Source organism: Cervus elaphus, chromosome 9 (genome assembly GCF_910594005.1).
Source record: "Cervus elaphus chromosome 9, mCerEla1.1, whole genome shotgun sequence".
NCBI lineage: Eukaryota > Metazoa > Chordata > Mammalia > Artiodactyla > Cervidae > Cervus > Cervus elaphus.
In genome coordinates this window covers 6,727,247-6,749,346 of record NC_057823.1, presented here as the reverse complement: position 1 = coordinate 6,749,346, position 22,100 = coordinate 6,727,247, and the positions used below count along the sequence as shown (strand labels likewise).

At 41.8% G+C, this 22,100-nt stretch overlaps 1 protein-coding gene across 1 annotated transcript in view; it reads left to right on the top strand.

Annotated features, from left to right (window-relative positions):
• OBSCN (obscurin, cytoskeletal calmodulin and titin-interacting RhoGEF) overlaps window positions 1-22,100 on the top strand; it is a 226,880-nt gene that overhangs the window by 62,339 nt on the left and 142,441 nt on the right. The window contains exons 13-15 of the mRNA XM_043910748.1: window positions 9,956-10,231; window positions 13,847-14,122; window positions 17,679-17,954. Of these exons, the coding sequence (XP_043766683.1) occupies window positions 9,956-10,231; window positions 13,847-14,122; window positions 17,679-17,954 (828 nt within the window). The remainder of the gene's footprint in view (window positions 1-9,955; window positions 10,232-13,846; window positions 14,123-17,678; window positions 17,955-22,100) is intronic.

Sequence of the window (22,100 nt, the reverse complement as noted above, 5' to 3'; positions counted from 1 at the left end):
GACGCCGAGCTAGCCTGTGTGCAAGTATGAGGGAATTGGCTTTTGGTCTCACCACACTATATGTGCACGTGCCTATAACCTTCATCTCTTCCCGTGTCCCATCTTGATACCCATTCTGGCCTGGAGGAGGATGAATGGCAAGGGTGGCCTGGAAAGAGGAATGGCCGTTTCTGCCCACCTGTTTCCAGGCAGTTAGGCTCAGTCCCACTGTCTTATCACCTGCCCAGAAGCTTCTTGTTTTCCCTGATGTCAAAACCTATTTTACCAAAAGTTTTACTTTCATTTTAGGTTCAGAGAATTTGGTATCAAAAGAAACAGATCATTACACACAAATAAGCAATTTCAATATTTAATAGAGGTTTATTTAACTTAATTTCAATATATAATCATTAAAAGAAATAGAAACAATAGAAAAGAGTAATAGACTGTTGGTGGGAATGCAAACTGGTACAGTCTCTAGGACTGCAGAGTGAAGATGCCTTAAAATATTGGAAATAGAACTGCCATAAAACCCAGCAATGCCACTGTTGGGCATGCACACCGAGGAAACCAAAATTGAAAGAGACACATGTACCCCAGTGTTCATTGCAGCACTGTTTATGATAGCTAGGACGTGGAAGCAACCTGGATGTCCATTGGCAGATGAATAGATAAGGAAGTTGGAATACAATGGAATATTTAGTTCAGTTCAGCTCAGTCGTGTCCGACTCTTTGTGACCCAATGGACTGCAGTGTGCCAGGCTTCCCTGACCATGACCAACTTTTGGAGTTTGCTCAAACTCATGTCCATCGAGTCAGTGATGACATCCAACCATTTAATCCTCTGTCATCCCCTTCTCTTCCTGCCTTCAGTCTTTCCCAGCATCAGGGTCTCCTCCAGTGAGTCATTTCTTCGCATTATGTGGCCAAAGTATTGAAGTTTCAGCTTTAGCATCGTCCTTCCAATGAATATTCAGGACTGATTTCCTTTAGGATTGACTGGTTGGATCGCCTTGCAATCCAAGGGACTCTCAAGAGTCTTCTCCAACACCACAGTTCAAAAGCACCAATTTTTCAACACTCAGCTTTCTTTATGGTCCAACTCTCAACATCCACACATGACTGCTGGAAAAACCATAGCTTTGACTAAGATGGACCTTTGTCGGCAAAGTAATGTCTATGTTTTTTAACATGCTGTCTAGGTTGGTCATAGGTTTTCTTCCAAGGAGCAAGCATCTTTTAATTTCATGGCTACAGTGACCATCTGCAGTGATTTTGGAGCCCAGAAAAATAAAGTCAGCCACTGTTTCCACTGTTTCCCCATCTATTTGCCATGAAGTGATGGGACCAGATGCCATGATCTTAGTTTTCTGAATGTTGAGTTTTAAGCCAGCTTTTTCACTCTCCTCTTTCACTTTCATCAAGAAGCTCTCTAGGTCTTCTCTTTCTGCCATAATGGTGGTGTCATCTGCGATTCTGAGGTTACTGATATTTCTCCTGGCAATCTTGATTCCAGCTTGTGCTTCATCCAGTTCAGCATTTTGCATGATGTCTTCTGCATGTAAGTTAAATAACCAGGGTGACAATATACAGCCTTGACATACACCTTTCAGAGTTTAGAACCAGTCTGTTGTCCCATGTTCAGTTCTAACTGTTGCTTCTTGACCTGCATACAGATTTCTCAGGAGGCACGTCAGGTGGTCTGGTATTCCCATCTCTTTAATAATTTTCCACAGTTTGTTGTGATCCACAAAGTCAAAGACTTTGGCATAGTCAATAAAGCAGAAGTAGATGTTTTTCTGGAACTCTCTTACTTCTTTGATGATCCAACAAATGTCGGCAATTTGATCTCTGGTTCCTGTACCTTTTCTAAAACCAGCTTGAACATCTGGAAGTTCACGGCTCACGTACTGTTGAAGCCTGGCTTGGAGGATTTTGAGCATTACTTTGCTAGCATGTGGGATGAGTACAATTGTGTTATAAGTTTTAACATTCTTTGGGATTGCCTTTCTTTGGGATTGGAATGAAAACTGACCTTTTCCAGTCCTGTGGCCACTGCTGAGTTTTCCAAATTTGCTGGAATATCACGTGCAGCACTTTCACAGCATCATCTTTTAGGATTTGAAATAGCTCAACTGGAATTCCATCACCTCCACTAGCTTTGTTTGTAGTGATGCTTCCTAAGGCCCACTTGACTTCACATTCCAGGATGTCTGGCTCTAGGTGAGTGGTCACACCATTGTGGTTATCTGGGTCATGAAGATGATTTTGTACAGTTCTTCTGTGTATTCTTGCCGGTTCTTCTTAATCTCTTCTGCTTCTGTTAGGTCCATACCATTTCTGTCCTTTATTGAGCCCATCTTTGCATGAAATGTTCCCTTGGTATCTCTAATTTTCTTGAAGAGATCTCTAGTCTTTCCCATTCTGTCATTTTCCTCTATTTCTTTGCATTGATCACTGAGGAAGGCTTTCTTATCTCTCCTTGCTTTTCTTTGGAACTCTGCATTCAAATAGGTATGTCTTTCCTTTTCTCCTTTGCCTTTAGCTTCTTTTCTTTTGTCAGCTATTTGTAAGCTCCTTGGACAACCATTTTGCCTTTTTGCATTTCTTCTTCTTGGGGATGGTCTTGATCCCTGCCTTCTGTACAATCTCATGAACCTCCATCCATAGTTCTTCAGGCACTCTATCGGATCTAGTCCCTTAAATCTATTTCTCACTTCCACTGTACAACCGTAAGGGATTTGATTTAGGTCATACCTGGATGGTATAGTTGCTTTCCCTACTTTCTTCAATTTAAGTCTAAATTTTGCAATAAAGAGTTCATGATCTGAGCCACAGTCGGCTCCCAGTCTTGTTTTTGCTGACTGTATAGAGTTTCTCCATCTTTGGCTGAAAAGAATATAATCAATCCGATTTTGGTATCGACCATCTGGTGATGGCCATGTGTAGAGTCTTCTCTTGTGTTGTTGGAAGAGGTAAACTAAAAAAACATCCAGACTTAAACAGGACGCTGAGAAGTCTCTCATTAACAACAATCTGGAGTCCCAATTGGGAAGAGGGCTTCAGTGGCAGTTCCACTGATGAGAGTTCAAATTGCAGTTTGAAGTTTACCTCTTCCAACACACAAGAGAAGATATATATACAATGGAATATTACTCAGCTATAAAAAGGAACACATTTGAATCAGTTCTAATGAGGTGGATGAAACTAGAGCCTGTTATACAGAGTGAAGTAAGTCAGAAAAAGAAACACCAATACAGTATATTAACACATATATATATGGAATTTAGAAAGATGGTAACAATGATCCCATATGCAAGGCAGCCTAAGAGACACAGATGTAAAGAACAGACTTTTGGACTGTGTGGGAAATGGCAAGGGTGGGAAGTTGTGAGAGAATAGCATTGAAACATGTATATTATATGTAAAATAGATGACCAGTGCAAGTTCGATGCATGAAGCAGGGCACTCAAAGCCGGCTCTGAGACAACCCAAAGGGATAGGGTGGGGAGGGAGGTGGAAGGGGTTTTCAGGATGGGGGGACACATGTGCACCTGTGGTTGATTCATGTTAATGTATGGCAAAAACCACCAGAATATTGTAATTATCCTCCAATGAAAATAAATTAATTAAACAAAAGCAAAGAGTAACAGCACATATATCACCAAATTGGGCTGAGCAACACCCAGACTTAAACATCATGCTGAGAAGTCTCTTGTTAACAGCAATCTGGAGTCCCAGTTGGGAAGAGGGCCTCAGCGGCAGTTCACTCCACAGATGAGACTTCAGATTACAATTTGGGGGGCCCCTGCTTATAACCCCAGGCCGCATCACCAGTTTGCATGCAAAAATGCAGCTCTGGTTTTAGTTTAACATTTTTACGGTGCTGTTTGCTTTATCTTGTGAGTCATAGGATTTCATTAGAACCCAGGCATGAATCCAGGGGCTCAAGAATTCCAAGACTCACTCCCTTTCTTATCTAAAGTGCAACCTGACTTGCTGTGCTTGCAGACAGGCAGGAAATGCGGGCAGTGTCCTGGCAGGTCACAAGGAAGGTCAAGAGCCTGCTCTCCTGCTTCTGAAGCCTGAACAATACCTCCTGCGTGGTAACTTCCCTAAGAGGACTCTGGCACTCCCTGATACTTGGGGGCTAAGGCAGGCCTGCGGATACATGACTTTCCTCCCATCATATGTCTTACCTGAGAGTGATCACGTGCCCTCATCTGAAACCTCGTACTTGTTCTTGGTTGGTTAGAGGTGTTTCAGTATGATGGATCCCAGATTAGGGGACATGTTGGCCACAAGATTGCACTTAGAGTTTTTTCAGGAGTGAACTTTGGATGATGAAATTTGAGATTTCTGGGAGGCCTTTCCTTCCTTGTCCTGAATTTAAAAGCTCCCGTTGCCCAAAGGTAGCGAAAAACAGGACCGTGTTTTGCTGTCATGTCCTGGCAAAGGGAAGAGAGAGAGAATGATTAGTGGAGAAACACCTGTGCTATTTAGGGAGATCTTCTTAGATCAAATATGGTTTTGTTTTTGCCTGCAAAGAGTTTGAGTGTTGCAGGTAAGTATTCCCCTTGGCGTTACATTGTTGAATTTAGGAATGGAAAGGAAAAAGTGGCTTCTGTCACATCATTAGGCTTGGCTAATGAAGAGCTATTGTCCTAGCAGCCTCTAACTGGGCAAGCAATATTTTTAAAAATTTTTTGATTGGTGGAAAATTGCTTTATAATTTTGTGCTGGTTTATGCCATAGTACAACATGAATCAATCATAATTATGTATATAATATATAATTACATATATATTTAATTATATATAATTAATCAATTCCCTCCTGAGCTGCTCTTCCCTCCCCTGCCCTCATCCCACCCCTCTAGCTCATCACAGAGTACCGGGCTGGGCTCCTTGTGTTATTTAGCAAATTCCCACTATCTGTTTTACACAATTGTGTATATATGTTAATGCTGCTTTCTCAATTAGTCCCTTCCTCATCTTCCCCCTCTGTGCCCACAAGTCTGTTCTCTACTAGGATCATCAGTACCATTTTTCTGGATTCTATATATATTGCGTTAATATACAATACTTGCTTTTCTCTTTCTGACTTACTTCACTCTGTATCAGAGGCTCTGGGTTCATTCACTTCACTACAGCTGACTCAAATGCATTTCGTTTTATGGCTGAGTAATATTCCATTGTATAAATGTACCACAACTTCTTTATCCATTCATCTGTCAGTGGACATCTAGGTTGCTTCCATTCCCTGGCTGTTGGAAATACTGCTGCAATGAACACTGGGGTACATGTGTCTTTTAGAATTGTGGTTTTTCTCAGGGTATATGACCTATAGTGGGATTGCTGGGTTATTTAGTAGATTTATTCCTAGTTTTTAAAGGAATCTCTGTACTGTTTTCCATAATGGTTGTATCAGTATACATTCCCACCAGCAGTACAAAAGGGTTCACTTTTCTCCACATCCTCTGTAGCATTTATTGCCTGTAGGTTTTTTGATGATGGCCATTCTGAGTTGTATGAAGTTTTGATTTGTATTTCTCTAATAATGAGAGATGTTGAGCATCTTTTCATGTGTTCATTGACCATCTGTATTTCTTCTTTGGCGAAATGTCTGTTTAAGGTCTTTCACTGATTTTTTGATTGAGCTGTTTGTTTGTCTGATATTGAGCTGTATGAGCTGCTAATATATTTTGGTTATTAACCTTTTGTCAGTTGTTTCATTTGCTATTATTTTCTCCCATCCTTTTCATCTTGTTTTTAGTTTCCTTTGCTGTGCAAAAGCTTTTAAGTTTAATTAGGTCCCATTAGTTTATTTTTGTTTTTATTAGTCTAGGAGGTGGGTGAGAGAGGATCTTGCTGTGATTTATGCAAAACAGTATACTGTCTTTGAGCTTTATAGTTTCTGGCCATACGTTTAAGTCTTTAATCCATTTTGACTTTATTTTTGTGTATGGTTTTAGGAAATATTCTAGTTTCATTCTTTTACATGTAGCAGTCCAGTTTTCTCAGCACCACTTATTGAAGAGGCTGTCTTTTCTCATTGTATATTCTTGCCTCCTTTGTCAAAGATAAGGTGTCCATTGGTGTGTGGGTTTATCTCTGGGCTTTATATCTTGTCCCTTTGGTCTATATTTCTGTTTTTATTCCAGTACCATACTGTCTTGATGACTGTTAGCTTTGTAGTATAGTCTGAAGTCAGGAAAGTTGAATTTTCCAGCTGTATTTTTCTTTCTCAAGATTGCTTTGTCTATTCAGGGATTTTGTGTTTCCATACAAATTATGAAGTTTTTTGTTCTGGTTCTATGGATATACCATTGGTAGCTTGATAGAGATTACATTGAATCTGTAGATGGCTTTGGGTAGTATGGCAACTTTGAAAATATAGATTCTTCTAATCTAAGAACATAGTATCTCTCCATCTGTTTATGTTGTCTTTGATTTCTTTCATCTGTGTCTTATAGTTTTCTCATACAGGTCTTTTGTTTCTTTAAATAGGTTTATTCCTAGATATTTTATTCTTTTTGTTGCAATGATGAATGGAACAGTTTCCTTAATTTCTTTTTCTGATTTTTCATTGTTAGTATATAGTAATGTAAGGAGTTTCTGTGTATTAATTTCATATCCTGTGACTTTATTAAATTCATTGATTAGCTCTGGTAGATTTTTAGTGGTGCTTTTAGGGTTTTATATGTATAGTATCATGTCATCTGCAAACAGTGAGTTTTACTTCTTCTTTTCCAATCTGGATTTCTTTTATTTCTTTTTCTTCTTTGTTGCCATGGCTAGGACTTCCAAAACTATATTGAATAATAGTGGTGAGAGTGGGCCTTTTCTTGTAACCTAACCCTTGTCTTGTTACCGATCTTAAAGGAAAAGCTTTCAGTTTCTCATCATTGAGAATGATGTTTGCTCTGGGTTTGTCATATATGGCCTTTATTATGTTGAGGTGTGTTCCTTTTATGCCAATTTCCTGGACAGTTTTTTTTTTTATCATAAATGGATATTGAATTTTGTCAAAAGTTTTCTCTGCATCTATTGAGATAATCATATTTTTTCTTTCAATTTGTTAACATGGTGTATCACACTGATTGATTTGCATATATTGAAGAATCCTTGTATCCCTGGGATAAATCTCACTTGATCATGATGTATAATTCTTTTAATGTGTTGTTGGAGTCTGTTTGCTAGAACTTTGTTGAGGATTTTTTGCATCTATGTTCATCAGTGATATTGGCCTGTAATTTCCTTTTATTGTGATATCTTTGTCTGGCTTTGGTATCAAGGTGATGGTGGCCTCATAGAATCAGTTCAGGAGTTTTCGTCCCTCAAGCAGTCTTTATTTGGTTGTATTTTCCTAATGGTCTATTTCTTGTGGCTGGAACTTAGGGCAGTCCAAGAAACCAGGTTATTCTTCTGGGAAGAGAGTCTTCATGCCAAATAGGGCTGGGCTGCCATGCCATTGACTCCTTTGTGGCAATACTTATCAGGGTAGGATGATTTATGGGTGTGTATAGATAGCCTAGGTCCCATCATGCATCTTTGTAGAATGTGGTTTTCTGAGAATAGGAGAGAGTGTTCTAAGATAAAACCATTGAAAAATTGTGAAATTTGGCTAAATTCTAGTAAACTATATGAAAGAGGAGAGAAGAAGATAGAAGTCAGAGTTGTATGACTTGTCAATCAGTGAGACTAATAATGAGAAGTCAGCCCTGTAGTTCTCTGGTACAGTATACAAAATTTCCTGGAAAACGCTTATTCCATACTTGTGGAGATGATTTTAGAGACAGAAAAAGGAGATACCGTCCATTACTGTCTTCATGTACAGAACGTAGCATCAACACCATAATCACACGAGAAAGGCAGGGAGAATGAAATCCAGACAAATCTACTGCAAATATCAAGGTCAAAATAATAAACCATAACATTTGCTAACAAAATGAATTCAGCAATGTATCCACAGTTAGAGACCAGTGATGAAATTCCAGGATTCCATATTGAATTTAATGTTGGCAATGTGAATAAATAGAATGCTGGACATTAAGAGATTGAATGCAGAAAGATGTGACCATTTTCATGAGTTCAGAATCAAATGGTTGATTAAACTTGAATGTCATACATTGAGACAGAAAGTTTTCTAAATTGAGTATCAGTTCCTGCCATAAAACTATTGGCAAACTGTATACAAGTGTTCTTAATTTTTAACGTAAAATTCCTGCAGAACTACAACACCATCCCACCTGAGATGAGCAAGGAAATCTTTGACATGAGGCACAATACAGGTAGGTGACTAACCCCTGAGTTGTGTAAGGAGGAAAATAAAATTACTTGCCAACAGTTTTGAAAAGCTAAAGGTAGAATTTGCTGATGAGGGGATGATCAACTCAGACAATCCCAAAAATAAATGATTAGACTGCATAGGATTCTTGAATAGGATCAATGTGTAAAAAAATTAACATGCAGAAAACATTTCTATGTTGGAAAATGAAATATGTGTGAAAGAGTTAGACCAGCAAAAATTTTTTTTTTTGTAATTTCAATCTGATAAAAGTTGCTAAGAGACTGTAAGTGGGGAAAGGATTCAAATTCTTGAGAGACAGTCAGAGGTTGCAATAAAGGGGTAGAAATCTGGGGGGGGGGGAATCGAAGGTGTTTATTAGCAATCAAAATGGAACCGAATTTGTTTTGTGAATGGTGAGATGGAAGAATAACAGGCAGATTTCAAAGGCAAGATGCAGCCAGTACACTGTTTTCTTCAAGAAAATCATGGTGGGAGCATATGCTGGGACCTGATGTCAGGAATTATCATAAGGCTGCAGTTTTCAAGATAAGGGGATCCCAGTGTAGGAATAGTTACCACATCAGAGGAATAGAAGACTGAGTTCAGAAGCAGTTCATTGCCTAAATGGATTTCTGCACCACCCATTCCCTCTCAAGTCCTCCTTTTGTTACTGTGTTGTCTGTCAGATAAGTCAAGGAAGGATGTTGTCTTCATAAATGGTGCTTGGACCACTGAACCATAGGGAAAAAATAAATTATACTAACAGTTCACACCACACACAGAAGTAAACATGTAGTAGGTTAGAAACCTCAATGTAAAAAGTAAAACTCCCCCAAAACCCTCAGATGAGAGCATGGTTTCTTTAAAGACTAAGGTAAAGAAAAATTTCTTAAATAGAACAGAAATACTTTATACTCAAAGGGATGAAAGGACAATGTGACCCTGTTGAAAGGAAAAGCTTTGGTTTATCACAGGTTTTGATCAGAAAGTGAAAATGCGAGTCACACAGTTGGGAATATCCTTAAAACTTACCTGTGTGTCATTCTTTGGTATTTAAACCATAAAGAGTGGCCAGAGGTGAATCGAGAAAAGAGAGAGCCTACCAAGGGTAAGTGGGCAAAAGATTTGAATAGTGTAACTGAGAAGAAGAAAACAGTAATGATGAACCCAGTCCTGAGGGGAAAGGTGCTCAGCTTCTCCATTCCTCAGACAATGGCAAAGAAAGCCTTGGGGAGGTGTAAGCACTCCCTGCAGATTGCCACAAGTTGACAACAGTAAGAGTGGGCTGGGTGCTGAGCCTCAGACATCTCCACTGACTGCGGATGAGAAGCTCCTTGCATAACCATATGAAAAAGACTGGGGCACTATCTTGGAAGGTTGGCGGATATTTGCATTGTGAACCTGCAGATGTCATGAGCAGGGGAGATGTCTTTTTCAACAGCCCCTTTCCCAGGCCATTTCACATGGACCTGTGGGAGAATGCATGATTTGTGTGACTTGCTGCTGAGAAAGACAGAGTGTCCTCTGCAAGGCACAGGGCTGGTGCAGAACCTGGGAAAATCTCCAGCTCCATCACTCCTTCCCACTACCACGCTTCCCAGCTCCCCATCCAGGTCTTCTCTGCCCGGGGCTGCTGTCCTGACTGAGATGGGGTCTCTGACCCTGTGTACCCCTCTGTCCCCAGAGCCCTCGGTGGTGTTTGCCAAGGAGCAGCCGGCACGCAGTGAGGTGCAGGCCGTGGCGGGAACCAGCGCCACGCTGAGCTGCGAGGTGGCCCAGGCCCAGACGGAGGTGACGTGGTACAAGGACGGCAAGAAGCTGAGTCCGAGCTCGAAAGTGCGTGTGGAGGCCACGGGCCGTGGGCGGCGGCTGGTGGTGCAGCAGGCGGGCAAGGCGGACGCCGGGGAGTACAGCTGCGAGGCCGGGGGCCAGAAGGTCTCCTTCCACCTGGACGTCACAGGTCAGTCCTGGAGGCAGTCAGTTAGCCTTATGTGGAGGTGATGGGACGGGCTTGCACCCCTGACTGACCCGATGATCTTTCCACTGGACTTCATCTCTTTTGGTCTTCTGTCCTCCCACCCATTTTCATACCCAAGGCTGGGCAAAGGGAGCTGGATGGGAGGGTGTGAACAGAAGGGAGAAAGGCGTTCTGTGAACCCAGAGTGACATTTCCACACAGTGATGCACGGTTGTCAGTTCCCAGCATCTGCCCAGGGTCTTCTGGGTGTTCCCTGGTGTCTGGGCCTCTGGTTCTGTCTTGCACTTGGAGTCTGATGTGAACCAGATGTCTTTCAACTGTGGGCATGTGAATTTGCTCCTCTTGGCTGTCCTGACCCACCCAGCAATGCCTCTGGGTTCCCCCCAGGGAGAGATGTTTGAATTCCATTAAACCGGGACCAACACTGTCGTACTTGATTTATCTCAGGAATGAACTATGGATTTACCAGAGTTTCAGTTGTTCTGGACACTCTTTTTCTTTGCACTGGATATTGAAATTATCTGTGTATCTACAGGGCTTCTGAGGTGGCTTAGTGGGTAAAGAATCTGCCTGCAATGCAGGAGACGCAGGTTCCATCCCTGGGTCAGGAGGAGAGCATGGCAACCCACTCCAGTATTCTTGCCTGGAGAATCCTACGCACCGAGGAGCTTGACGGGTTATAGTCCATGGTGTCACGGAGAGGCAGCTGAAGGGACTGAGCACACACGCACATACACATCTAGGTCTATTTTGCTTGTAACATGTGCGAAGTAAACAGAGCAGAGGATTGGTTGATGTGTGCCTGAAATATGCACATGTGAGGTCTGGAATTCTCTTTTCAAAGCAAATATGGATTTCCTTTGTCTTCTGTTGGAACATTCTATGTCAGAATAATAGTTGGAGTCTGATTTATAGATTTAGACTTGAAGAGGAATAGTCACTTCTCCTATGCCAATATGCATGTATCTTTAAAGAGTGATATTTTAGGAGAGTATGACAATTTTTTTCATGGCAATAAATGTGAAAGGCTCGACGAGTTAATCAGGTTCTTAGAAAATTATATACCAAGGGACACAGAAACACTGGACAACTCAGATAAGCTTAGAACCTTTTACATAATTGGAATCACAGTGAAAAATCTTCCCACAGAGGAATGTTTAATCCCTGTAGTGCCACTGGTAAATTACATGAGCTACTTTAAAAAGGAGAACCCTGTTCATGGAGGTTATTCTGGAGAATAGAAAAATGAGATACAGTCTCTGCTTTGTTCCATGTGGATTGTGTAACACTGATACCAATATCTGACAAGGAAAGGGGTGAGGACTGAAATTATCATCAATCTATTACAGAGAGCAAGGCCAACATATGAAAGAAAACATGATCAGAATAAGTTTAACAATGTATTAAGAGGATAACTGGTGATGCACTGTGATGAAAGTCATAGTCCAGAAGTGCAAGATTGTTGAAATACTAGAAATGTTAGCAAAACATTCTGTTCATGACATGCAGAATAAAGGATGAGATTTGGCATTATAAATAGAGAAAAAATGTTTAATGAAGTTTGCATCAATTTTTGCCATAAAATTCTTAACGAATTATAAATAAAACAATTCTTTCTTAATTTGATCAATGACTCTGCAGGCAATCCAGCTAATTGCACACAAAAAAGTGAAAGTTTGAAAGCTTTGCTTATGAGATAGAGAACCAGACAAGGAAACCCACTGTTAATGCTTTTATCCAACATTTTACAGCACAGTTAGGGAAAAAACAAAATAATATAAAAGTGTGAATAAACAAAAGTGGAATTCACAGATAATATGATTTACCCAAAGATAAGTTATGAGACAATAGGATAGTTAAGAATGATTACTGTGGAAAAAGTTAGTATGAAGAAAACAAACTTCTGTGTCTAATAGTAGCAACAAACGTGTTGAAAATGAAATTTTAAGAGTTAAAATAGCATCAAAGCCATCATTTTTTAATTACAAGTCTAATAAAAAGTTCTGAGAGGCTCTGTGGTGGGAAGGATTATTGGAATTTTTTTGAGAGACAGTCAAGAAGTTCTAAATAGTTTGGTAGAAATCTACGGAAGAATAAAAAATGTTCAATACAAATTAAAATCCAAAAAAAAGTTTGTTTAGAGGGGACTTTGAAAATTGACAAGTAAATTGCAAAGACCATGTAGAGTCAATGCACTCATGAAGAAGAGCAAATATTTGGTGATATTACCAAATATCAAGACTACTATAAAGCTATAGTAATGAATATAATAGTGTCTTGTTGCAAAGATAGACACACAGGCCAAAGCATCTCAAGAGTGATTTCAGGCACAGACCTGAATGACCACATTTCCCTTCTCCTTTTTAAAAATTATGGAATGGTGCAAGGCATGGAGGCAGCATAGTTTTCATAAATGATATGTGGACCATTTAACCTACAGAGAAGAGATTGGACCAGTAAGTCATACCACACACAGTCAGCTCCTGTTGGGTTACAGACCACAGAATGGAAGGGAAAATCATAGATGTAAATTGCCTTAGGATAAAGAATAATTTCTTAGAATACAAGTATACTAGCCATAATGAAACAAATTTGAAACACTTTACTGAAACTAACCATGAAGATTCATCAGAAGTTAGCATGAGTGACTAAAGGGCAAACCACACAGACGTGGAAGACATTTAGAACATATATACTTGCCAGTGCCTTGCATTTAAATATATAAAAATGTCCTCAAAATGACAGAAGATGCTATTGAAAACAGGGCAAAATCTTTGAACAGCGATGATGCAGAAGAGCAAATACCAGTGAGCAAAAATATCACAAAGGGTTCTTTCCTCCGTGTCATGAGAAAAATGCAGAAGAACGCCACAGGAGGCACATGCATTCCCACCAGATGGCCAGCGTGAGAGTGGGCAAGAGTGGAGCCTCAGTGAGTCCTGGTCACTGCGATGAGAGCATGCACGTTTCTGTGGGGAAGATGGGGCTGCATCGAGGAAAGCGCCCATCATGACCCCACAGTTCCCATCCTACTAGTAAGTGGGCGAAAGATCTGAATAGTGTCACCAGGAAGAAAAAACAATAATGGTGACCCCAGTGCTCAGGGGAAAAGGTGCTTGCTTCTTCATTCCTCAGACAATGACACAGAAAGCCATAGGGAGGTGTAAGCACTCTCTCCAGGTTGCCACCAGTTGGCAATGATAAGAGCAGGCAGAGGTGCCAGCCTCAGACATATAAATAATGGACTGCAAGTGAAAAGTTCCAAGGATGAAGTTATGGAAAGGACTGGCACCATCTGGGAAGGTTGGGGAGCACATGCCAGGTACCATGAGCAGGGAACAAGTCTGTTCCAGTGGCCACCCCATCCTGCAGTAGCTCTCATGGATGGACCCAGAGGAGAATTCATAAATTGTCACTGGTTACTGAGAGAGTTTGGGTGACCTCGCAGAGGACAGCGCTGGTGTAGAGCCTGGACAAGTCTCTAAGCTCTGTTACTCCTTCATATCGCACCCAAAACTAACTCCCCATCCAGGTCTTCTCTGCTGTCCTCACTGAGGTGGGGTCTCTGACCCTGTGTGTCCCCCTCTGTGTCCCCAGAGCCCTCGGTGGTGTTTGCCAAGGAGCAGCCGGCACGCAGTGAGGTGCAGGCCGTGGCAGGAACCAGTGCCACGCTGAGCTGCGAGGTGGCCCAGGCCCAGACGGAGGTGACGTGGTACAAGGACGGCAAGAAGCTGAGTTCAAGCTCGAAAGTGCATGTGGAGGCCAAGGGCTGCACCCGGAAGCTGGTGGTGCAGCAGGCGGGCAAGGCGGACGCCGGGGAGTACAGCTGTGAGGCCGGGGGCCAGAAGGTCTCCTTCCACCTGGACATCACAGGTCAGTCCTGGAGGAGGACGCCGAGCTAGCCTGTGTGCAGGTGCTGAGGGGACTGGCTTCCAGCCTCACCAGACTTGTGTATCGCCTGTAAGCTTTAGGACTTCACACCTTCCAGTCATCTGTGTCCCATCTTGTACCCACTGGCTCCAGGAAGGCTGGATGGGGAGGTTTTCATGGAAAGAAGAGGGTCTGTTAGTGTGCATCTGTTTCCTGGCATGAGGCTCAGTCACACTGTTGTCTTAGCACCCGCCCAGAACCTTCCCGTTGCTCCTGGTGTTAGGACCCAGGCTCTCCCTGATGTTAGGGGCTGAGGTAGGCCTGGGGTATAATTGACTTTCCTCCCATCATATGTCTTGCCTGACAACTAGTGCTCACCCTCATCTATAACCTCAGCTGGCCAGGGGTATTTCACTTTGGTCGATGCTGGATTAAGGAAAACATCAGCCACACAGTCCTATTTGGAATTCTCTTAGGGGTAAACTTTGGATGGTGAAATTTGAGGTTTCTGGGATGCTCTTCATTCCTTTTCCTCTGTAGAGAGGGTCTGGTTGCTGGTAGGTCCCAAGAAATAGGCTGCTTTTTGTTGTCACTGACTTGTGAAAGGAGGAAACAAATGATGATGGTAGAGAGGTAATCTTCTTAGATAAAATATGATTTTCCTTTGTTTTGAAGAAGGTTGGATGTTTCAGGTCAGCATTCGTCTTGGCATTACGTGACGAATTTAGGAATGGAAAGGAGAAAGTCATTTCTACCTCATCTGTGTGGATTGTTAAGAAGAAGCTACTGCCCTGCAAGCCTCTGACGGGCAAAGCAGCCTTTATTTCCTTGCATTTTCCTAGTGGTCAGTGAGTGTCTCTTTCTCCTGGCTGAAACATCAGGCAGTCTAAGAAATCAGGTTATTCTTCTTCTGGGAAGAAAGTCTTCATGCAGAATAGGGGTGGGCTTCCATGCCACATTGACTCTTGGTGGCAACCCCGAAGAGTTTGAGACCGTGCCAGTGTAGCAGGATGCATGGGTGTGTATATACCCCAGACTCCACCATGCATCTTTGTAGCATGTGATTTTTGAAGCACATTGAAGAGTACTTTAAGGTAAAAACCTTTGAAAAATTGTCAAATGTGTCTAAAACCTCGTAAAATACATGAAAATCAGACTGCCTGCAAAGATAGAGAAAACTCAAAGAACTGGATGACTTGTAGTTGTAATCAAGAGGACAAATAATGAAAGGCTTGTCAGCCTCGTAGTTCTCTGGTCAACTGTATAAAATATTCAGGAAATTGTAATTCCATGCTTGGAGATGGTCCTAGAGAGAAGAATGAGATACCCTCCATAATTGTCTTCATGTACAGAACATAACATTGATACTGAAATCACTCCAGAAAGACAAAGGGAAGATGAAATACCAGACCAATGTACTGCGAGTATCACAATTATGAATTAAATGTTAAGAAAGTGAATTCAGCAGTGTATCCAGGGGTAGAGATCAGTGGTGAAAGTCGTAGTTCAGGATTGCATGTTGTATTAATGTTGACAACGTTGATAGAAAGCTTGACATTAGATTGAATGCAAAAAGATCATCTCCGTAAGCACAGAATCAAATGGTTGATGGAACTTGCATGTCTTAACACTGAGACAAAATGTTTGATAAAATTGAGCATCAGTTTCTGTCATAAAATTCTTAGTAAACTAGATAAAAGATATCTTTTTTTAAATGTTATTGCATTCTGGCAAAAACAACAACAACATCCCACTTATGGTATACCTGGAAGTCTTTGATGTGAGGGACGGCACACTCAGGCCGCTCTACCCGCTGAGTTCAGTAAGGAGGAGAATAAAGTCATTGACAAAGTGCTCAGTAAGAGTTCACTCACTGAGTTCAGTAAGGAGGAGAATAAAATCATTGGTAGAATTTTGAAAAACTGAAGATGGGATTTGGTGATAATGTAATGATCAACTCAGACAATCCCAGAGATAAATGATTAGAGTGCATCTGTTTCTTGAGTAAGATAAGTGTGTAAAAACTCAGTATGCGGGAATTATTTCTACATCTGAGTCCTGGCACGGACCACTTGGAAAGTTAAGTTTGTGTGGAAGAGTTAGACTAGCACAATGGTGTCGTGTTTCTAATTCCCAGGCCTGATGAAAGTTGCGGAGGGTCTGTGTGTGAGACATTATTCAAGATTCTTGAGAGGCAGTCAGAGGTTGAAATAGATGGATAGAAATTCAAGGGAAAAAAATCAAAGATGTTTGTTAACAATCAAAATCTAGACCAGTTTTTTGGGGGGTGGGTCAGATAAAAGAGAAACAGGCAGATTCCAAGGTAAGGTACAGCCAATGTGTTGTTTTCTTGTAGAAAATCAGAGTGGGAGTCTTTACTGGGACATGATGTGAGGAATAATAATAAGGCTACAGTTCTCAAGACAAGGGGGTCCTAGTGCGGGGATGGTTACCACACTGGAGGAACAGAAAACTGAGTTCAGAAACAGTTCATAAATGACTTCCCGGCACCACCATCCCCCCTCGCCCAACCCCTTTCGATTGTTACTCTCCTGTCTGTTGAAGAAATCAAGGGAGGATGTTGCAGAAAGAGATGGTGGTTGGATCACTGACCCACACAGAACACTGAAGTTGCACTAACAATTCACACCACACACAGAAGTCAGCTCAGGGTGGGATAGAAACCTCAGAGTAAAGGGTAAAACCAAGAAAAAAAAAAGCCCTCAGATAAGAACATGGTCTGTTCAAAGACTTAGGGTAAGGAAAGATTTCTTAAGTAGAAGACAAATGCTCTAAACTGAAAGGCAAGAAATGGACATTGTCACACTATCGGAAGGAAAAACTTTGACTTAACAGAGGACTGAATCAGGGAGTGAATTTACGAGTCACATGGTTGGGAATATGCTTAAAAGTTACCTGTTTGTCATTCTCTGGCACGTAAATGTATAAAAATTGGCCAGAGTTGAATCAACCCAAGAGAGCGCCTGCTATTGGCAAGTGGGCAAAAGATTTGACCCTAGTCACCAGGAAGAAGAAAACAGTAATGGCAAACCCAGGCCTAAGGGGGAGGTGCTTGCTTCTTCACTCCTCAGACAGACACAGAGAGCCACGGGGGGGTGCAGGCAGTCCCCCAGATGGCCACCAGCTGAGAATCCTGAGAGTCGACAAGCGCGCCGAGCCTCAGCCATCTCCAGGACTGCAGGTGAAAGGTTCCTGCATGTAGTATGGGGAAGCCTGGGGCACCATCTGGGAATGCTGGGGAACAGTTGCCTCGAGACCTGCAGATGTCATGAGCAGAGAACAAGTCTTTTCTCAGGGCCTTCCACCCGGGACCTGCTCCTAGGGACCTGTGGGAGAAAGTGTAAATTGTGTCACATGCTAAGAAAGGCAGGGAGACCTCTGCAGGGCACAGGGCTGGTGCAGAGCCTGGAGAAGTCTCCAGCTCCACCATCCTCCTACACAGCCCCCCACCTCCCCATCCAGGTCTTCTCTGCCCCGGGGCTGCTGTCCTGACTGAGATGGGGTCTCTGACCCTGTGCATCCCCCTCTGTGTCCCCAGAGCCCTCCGTGGTGTTTGCCAAGGAGCAGCCGGCATGCAGTGAGGTGCAGGCCGTGGCGGGAAGCAGCGCCACGCTGAGCTGCGAGGTGGCCCAGGCCCAGACGGAGGTGACGTGGTACAAGGACGGCAAGAAGCTGAGTCCGAGCTCGAAAGTGCGTGTGGAGGCCACGGGCCGCGGGCGGCGGCTGGTGGTGCAGCAGGCAGGCAAGGCGGATGCCGGGGAGTACAGCTGCGAGGCCGGGGGCCAGAAGGTCTCCTTCCACCTGGACGTCACAGGTCAGCCCTGGAGGAGGATGCTGCGCTAGGCTGTGCAGGCGATCAGAGGCCTGGCTACCTGCCTCACCAAACATGTGTGTGCTTGCCTGGATCCTCCATCTTTCAAGCCTCCCTGTGTTCCTTGTCCCACTTGGTCCCCACTTTGGCTGGGGGAGCATGTAAAGGGAGGGTGTGCTTGCAAAGAGGAGGGACCATTTCTGTCCACCTGTGTCCAGGCAGTGAGGCTCACTCTCAGTGTATTGGCACCTGCCCAGAACCTTTCTCCTGTTCATGCTGTTGAGACCCTGCCTTTCACTGATGCCTGGGGGCTGAGGTCGGCCTGGAGATAACTTACTTTCCTCCCATCATCTGTCTTTTCTGGGAGCTAGCACATGCCCTCATCCAGCGCCTCATGCTGGTCCCAGTTGACCAGTGGTGTGTCAGTTTGAGGGATCTTGATCAGGGGAAAGGTTGGCCACACAATCCTCATTGGCCTTCTCTCAGAAGTGAACTTTGAATTACAAAATTTGAGGTTTCTGGGAGGCTCTTCCTCCCTTTTCCTGGATATAGAAGCTCCAGTTGGCCATAGATAGAAAAAAAAATAGACATGTTTTATTGTCACTTCCTTGCAAAGGGAAGAAACAGAGGATGATTGATGGAAGTCGCTTGTGCTACTTTGGGTGATCTTCTTAGATCAAAGATGGTGTTGCCTTTGTCTTCTAACAGACTCTATGTTCCATGTCAGTATTCCTGTCCGTGTTACACTGATGAATTTAGAAATGGAAAGGAAAAAGTCACAGCTGCCACGTCAGTCAGCGTTGCTAATGAGGATTTACTGCCCTCGCAGCCTCTGACTGGCAAAGCAGTCTTTATTTCGTTGCATTTTCGTAGTGGTCAGTAAGACTCTCTGCCTCATGCCTCGTACCTCAAGCACAGGACGGTCTAAAAAATCAGGTTACTCTTCTGGGAAGAGGATCTTCATGCCAATATAGAGATGGCCTGCCATCCCACATTTTTTTTTCCTTTTTTTAAAAAAAATTATTAATTTTTAATTGAAAGATAATCACTTTATAGAGTTTCGTTGTTTTCTGTCAAACCTCAACATGCATCAGCCATAGGTATACATGTGTCCCGTCCGTCTTGAACCTCCCTCCCATGTCCCTCCCCATCCCACCCCTCTGGGTTGATATGGAGCCCCTGTTTGAGTCCCCTGAGACTTACAGCAGATTCCCGTTGGCTCTCTATTTTACATACGGTGATGTAAGTTTCCATGGTACTCTCTCCATACAGCTCACCCTCTCCTCCCCCTCCCCATGTCCGTAAGTCTGTTCTCTATGTCTGTGTCTCCATTGCTGTCCTGCAAATAGGTTCATCAGTACCATCTTTCTAGATTCCATATATATATACACTTTAGCGTACGATATCTATCTTTGTCTTTCTGACTTACTTCACTCTATAATAGGCTCTAGGTTCATCCACCTCATTAGAACCGACTCAAATGCATTTCTTTCTATGGCTGACTAATATTCCCTTGTGTATGTGTACTACAACTTCTTTATCCATTCATCTGTCGATGGACATCTAGGTTGCTTCCATATTCTAGCAATTGTAAGTGGTGCTGCAATAAACATTGGAGCACATGTGTCTTTTTCAGTTTTGGTTTCCTCAGAGGTATATGCCTAGGAGTGGGATTGCTGGGTCATGTGGTGATTTTTTTTATTCCTAGATTTTTTTAAGGAATCTCCATACCATCTTCCATAGTGGCTATTTCAATTTATATTCCCACCAACAGTGCAAGAGCATTCCCTTTTCTTCACGCCCTATCCAGAGTTTATCGTTTGTAGACTTTTTGATGATGGCCATTCTGACTGGTGTGAGGTGATATCTCACTGTAGTTTTGATTTGATTTCTCTAATAATGAGCGATGTTGAGCATCTTTTCATGTGTTTGTTGGCCATCTGTATGTCTCCTTTGGAGAAATGTCTGTTTAGGTCTTTTCCCCACTTTTTGATTGGGCTGTTTGTTTTCCTGGTATTGAGTTGTATGAGCTGCTTGTATATTTTGGAAATTAATCCTTTGTCAGTTGTTTCATTTGCTGTTATTTTCTCCTATTCTCAGGGTTGTCTTTTCACCATGTTTGTAGTTTCCTTTGCTGAGCAAAAGCTGTTAAGTTTAACTAGGCCCCACTTGTTTACTTTTGTTTTTATTTCCATTACTCCAAGAGGTGGGTCATAGAAGATCTTGCTTTGATTTATGTCATTGAGTGTTCTGCCTATGCTTTTCTCTAAGAGTTTTATAGTTTCTGATCTTGCATTTAGGTCTTTAATCCATTTGGAGTTTATCTTTGTGTATGGTGTTATAAAGTGTTCTAATTTCATTCTTTTACATGTAGCTGTCCAGTTTTCCCAGAAGCATTTATTGAAGAGGCTGTCTTTGCCCCATTGTATATTCTTGCCTCCTTTGTTGAAAATAAGGTACCCATGGGTGCATGGGTTTATTTATGGGCTTTCTGTCTTGTTCCATTGGTCTATATTTCTGTTTTTGTGCCAGTACCACACTGTCCTGATGACTGTAGCTTTGTATATAATCTGAAGTCAGGAAGGTTGATTCCTTCAGCTCCGCTCTTCTTTCTCAAGACTGCTTTGGCTATTCAGGGTCTTTTGTGTTTCTATATGAATTGTGAAATATTTTGTTCTAGTTCTGTGAAAAATGCCATTGGTAATTTGACAGGGATCACATTGAATCTGTAGAGTGCATTTTGTAGTATAGTCATTTTCACAATACTGATTATGTCTACCCAGAAACATGGAATATCTCCCCATCTGTTTATGTTGTCTTTGATTTCTTTCATCAGTGTCTTATAATTTTCTCTATGCAGTTCTTTTGTCACCTTAGGTAGGTTTATTCCTAGATATTTTATTATTTTTGTTGCAATGGTGAATGGGACTGATCCCTTAATTTCTCTTTCTTATTTTTCATTGTTAGTATATATGAATGCAAGTGATTTCTGTGTATTGAGTTTGTATCCTATGACTTTGCTAAATTCACTGATTAGCTTTAGTAATTTTCTGACAGTATCTTTAGGGTTTTCTATGTGTAGTATCATGTCATCTGCAAACAGTGACAGATTTACTTCTCTTTTTCCAATTTGAATTCCTTTTATTTCTTTTTTTTCTCTGATTGCTGTAGCTAGGACTTTGTAAACTATGTTGAATAATAGTGGTGAAAGTGGACACCCTTGTCTTGTTCCTGATCTTAGGGGGAATGCTTTTGGTTTTTCACCATTGAGAATAATGTTTGCTGTAGGCTTATCATATATGGCCTTTACTGTGTTGAGGTAGGTTCCTTCTCTGCCCATTTTTTGAAGAGCTTTAATCATAAATGGGTGCTGAATTTTGTCAAAGGCTTTTTCTGCATCTATTGAGATTATCATATGATTTTTATCTTTCAGTTTGTTAATATGATGCATCACATTGATTTGTGTGTACTGAAGAATCCTTGCATCCCTGAAATAAACCCAACTTGATCATGGTTATGAGCTTTTTAATGTGTTGTTGAATTCTGTTTACTAGAATTTGTTGAGATTTTTGTATTTATTTTCATCAGTGATATTGGCCTGTAGTTTTCTCTGTCTGGTTTTGGTATCAGGGTGATGGTGGCCTCATAGATTGAGTTTGGAAGTGTTCCTTCCTCTGCAATTTTTTGAAAGATTTTTAGAAGAATAGGTATTAGCTCTTCTCTATGTGTTTGATTAGAATTCACCTGTGAAGCCATCTGTTCCTGGGCTTTGGTTTTTGGGGGATTTTTGATCACAGTTTTGATATCAGTGCTTGTGGATTGGGTTGTTCATTATTTCTGTTTCTTCCTGCTTCAGTCTTGAAAGATTTAACTTTTCTAAGAATCTACCCATTTCTTCCAGTTTATCCATTTTATTGCCATTAAGTTGCTCATAATAGTCTCTTATAATCCTTAGTAGTTCTGTATTGTTGTAACCTCTCCTTTTTCATTTCTAATTTTGTTGATTTGTTTCTTCTCTCTTTTTTCTCAATGAGTCTGGCTAAAGGTTTATCAATTTTGTCTCCTCAAAGAATGAGCTTTTAGTTTTATTAATTTTTACTATTGTTTCTTTCATTTATTTTTCATTTATTTCTGCTCTGATCTTTGTGA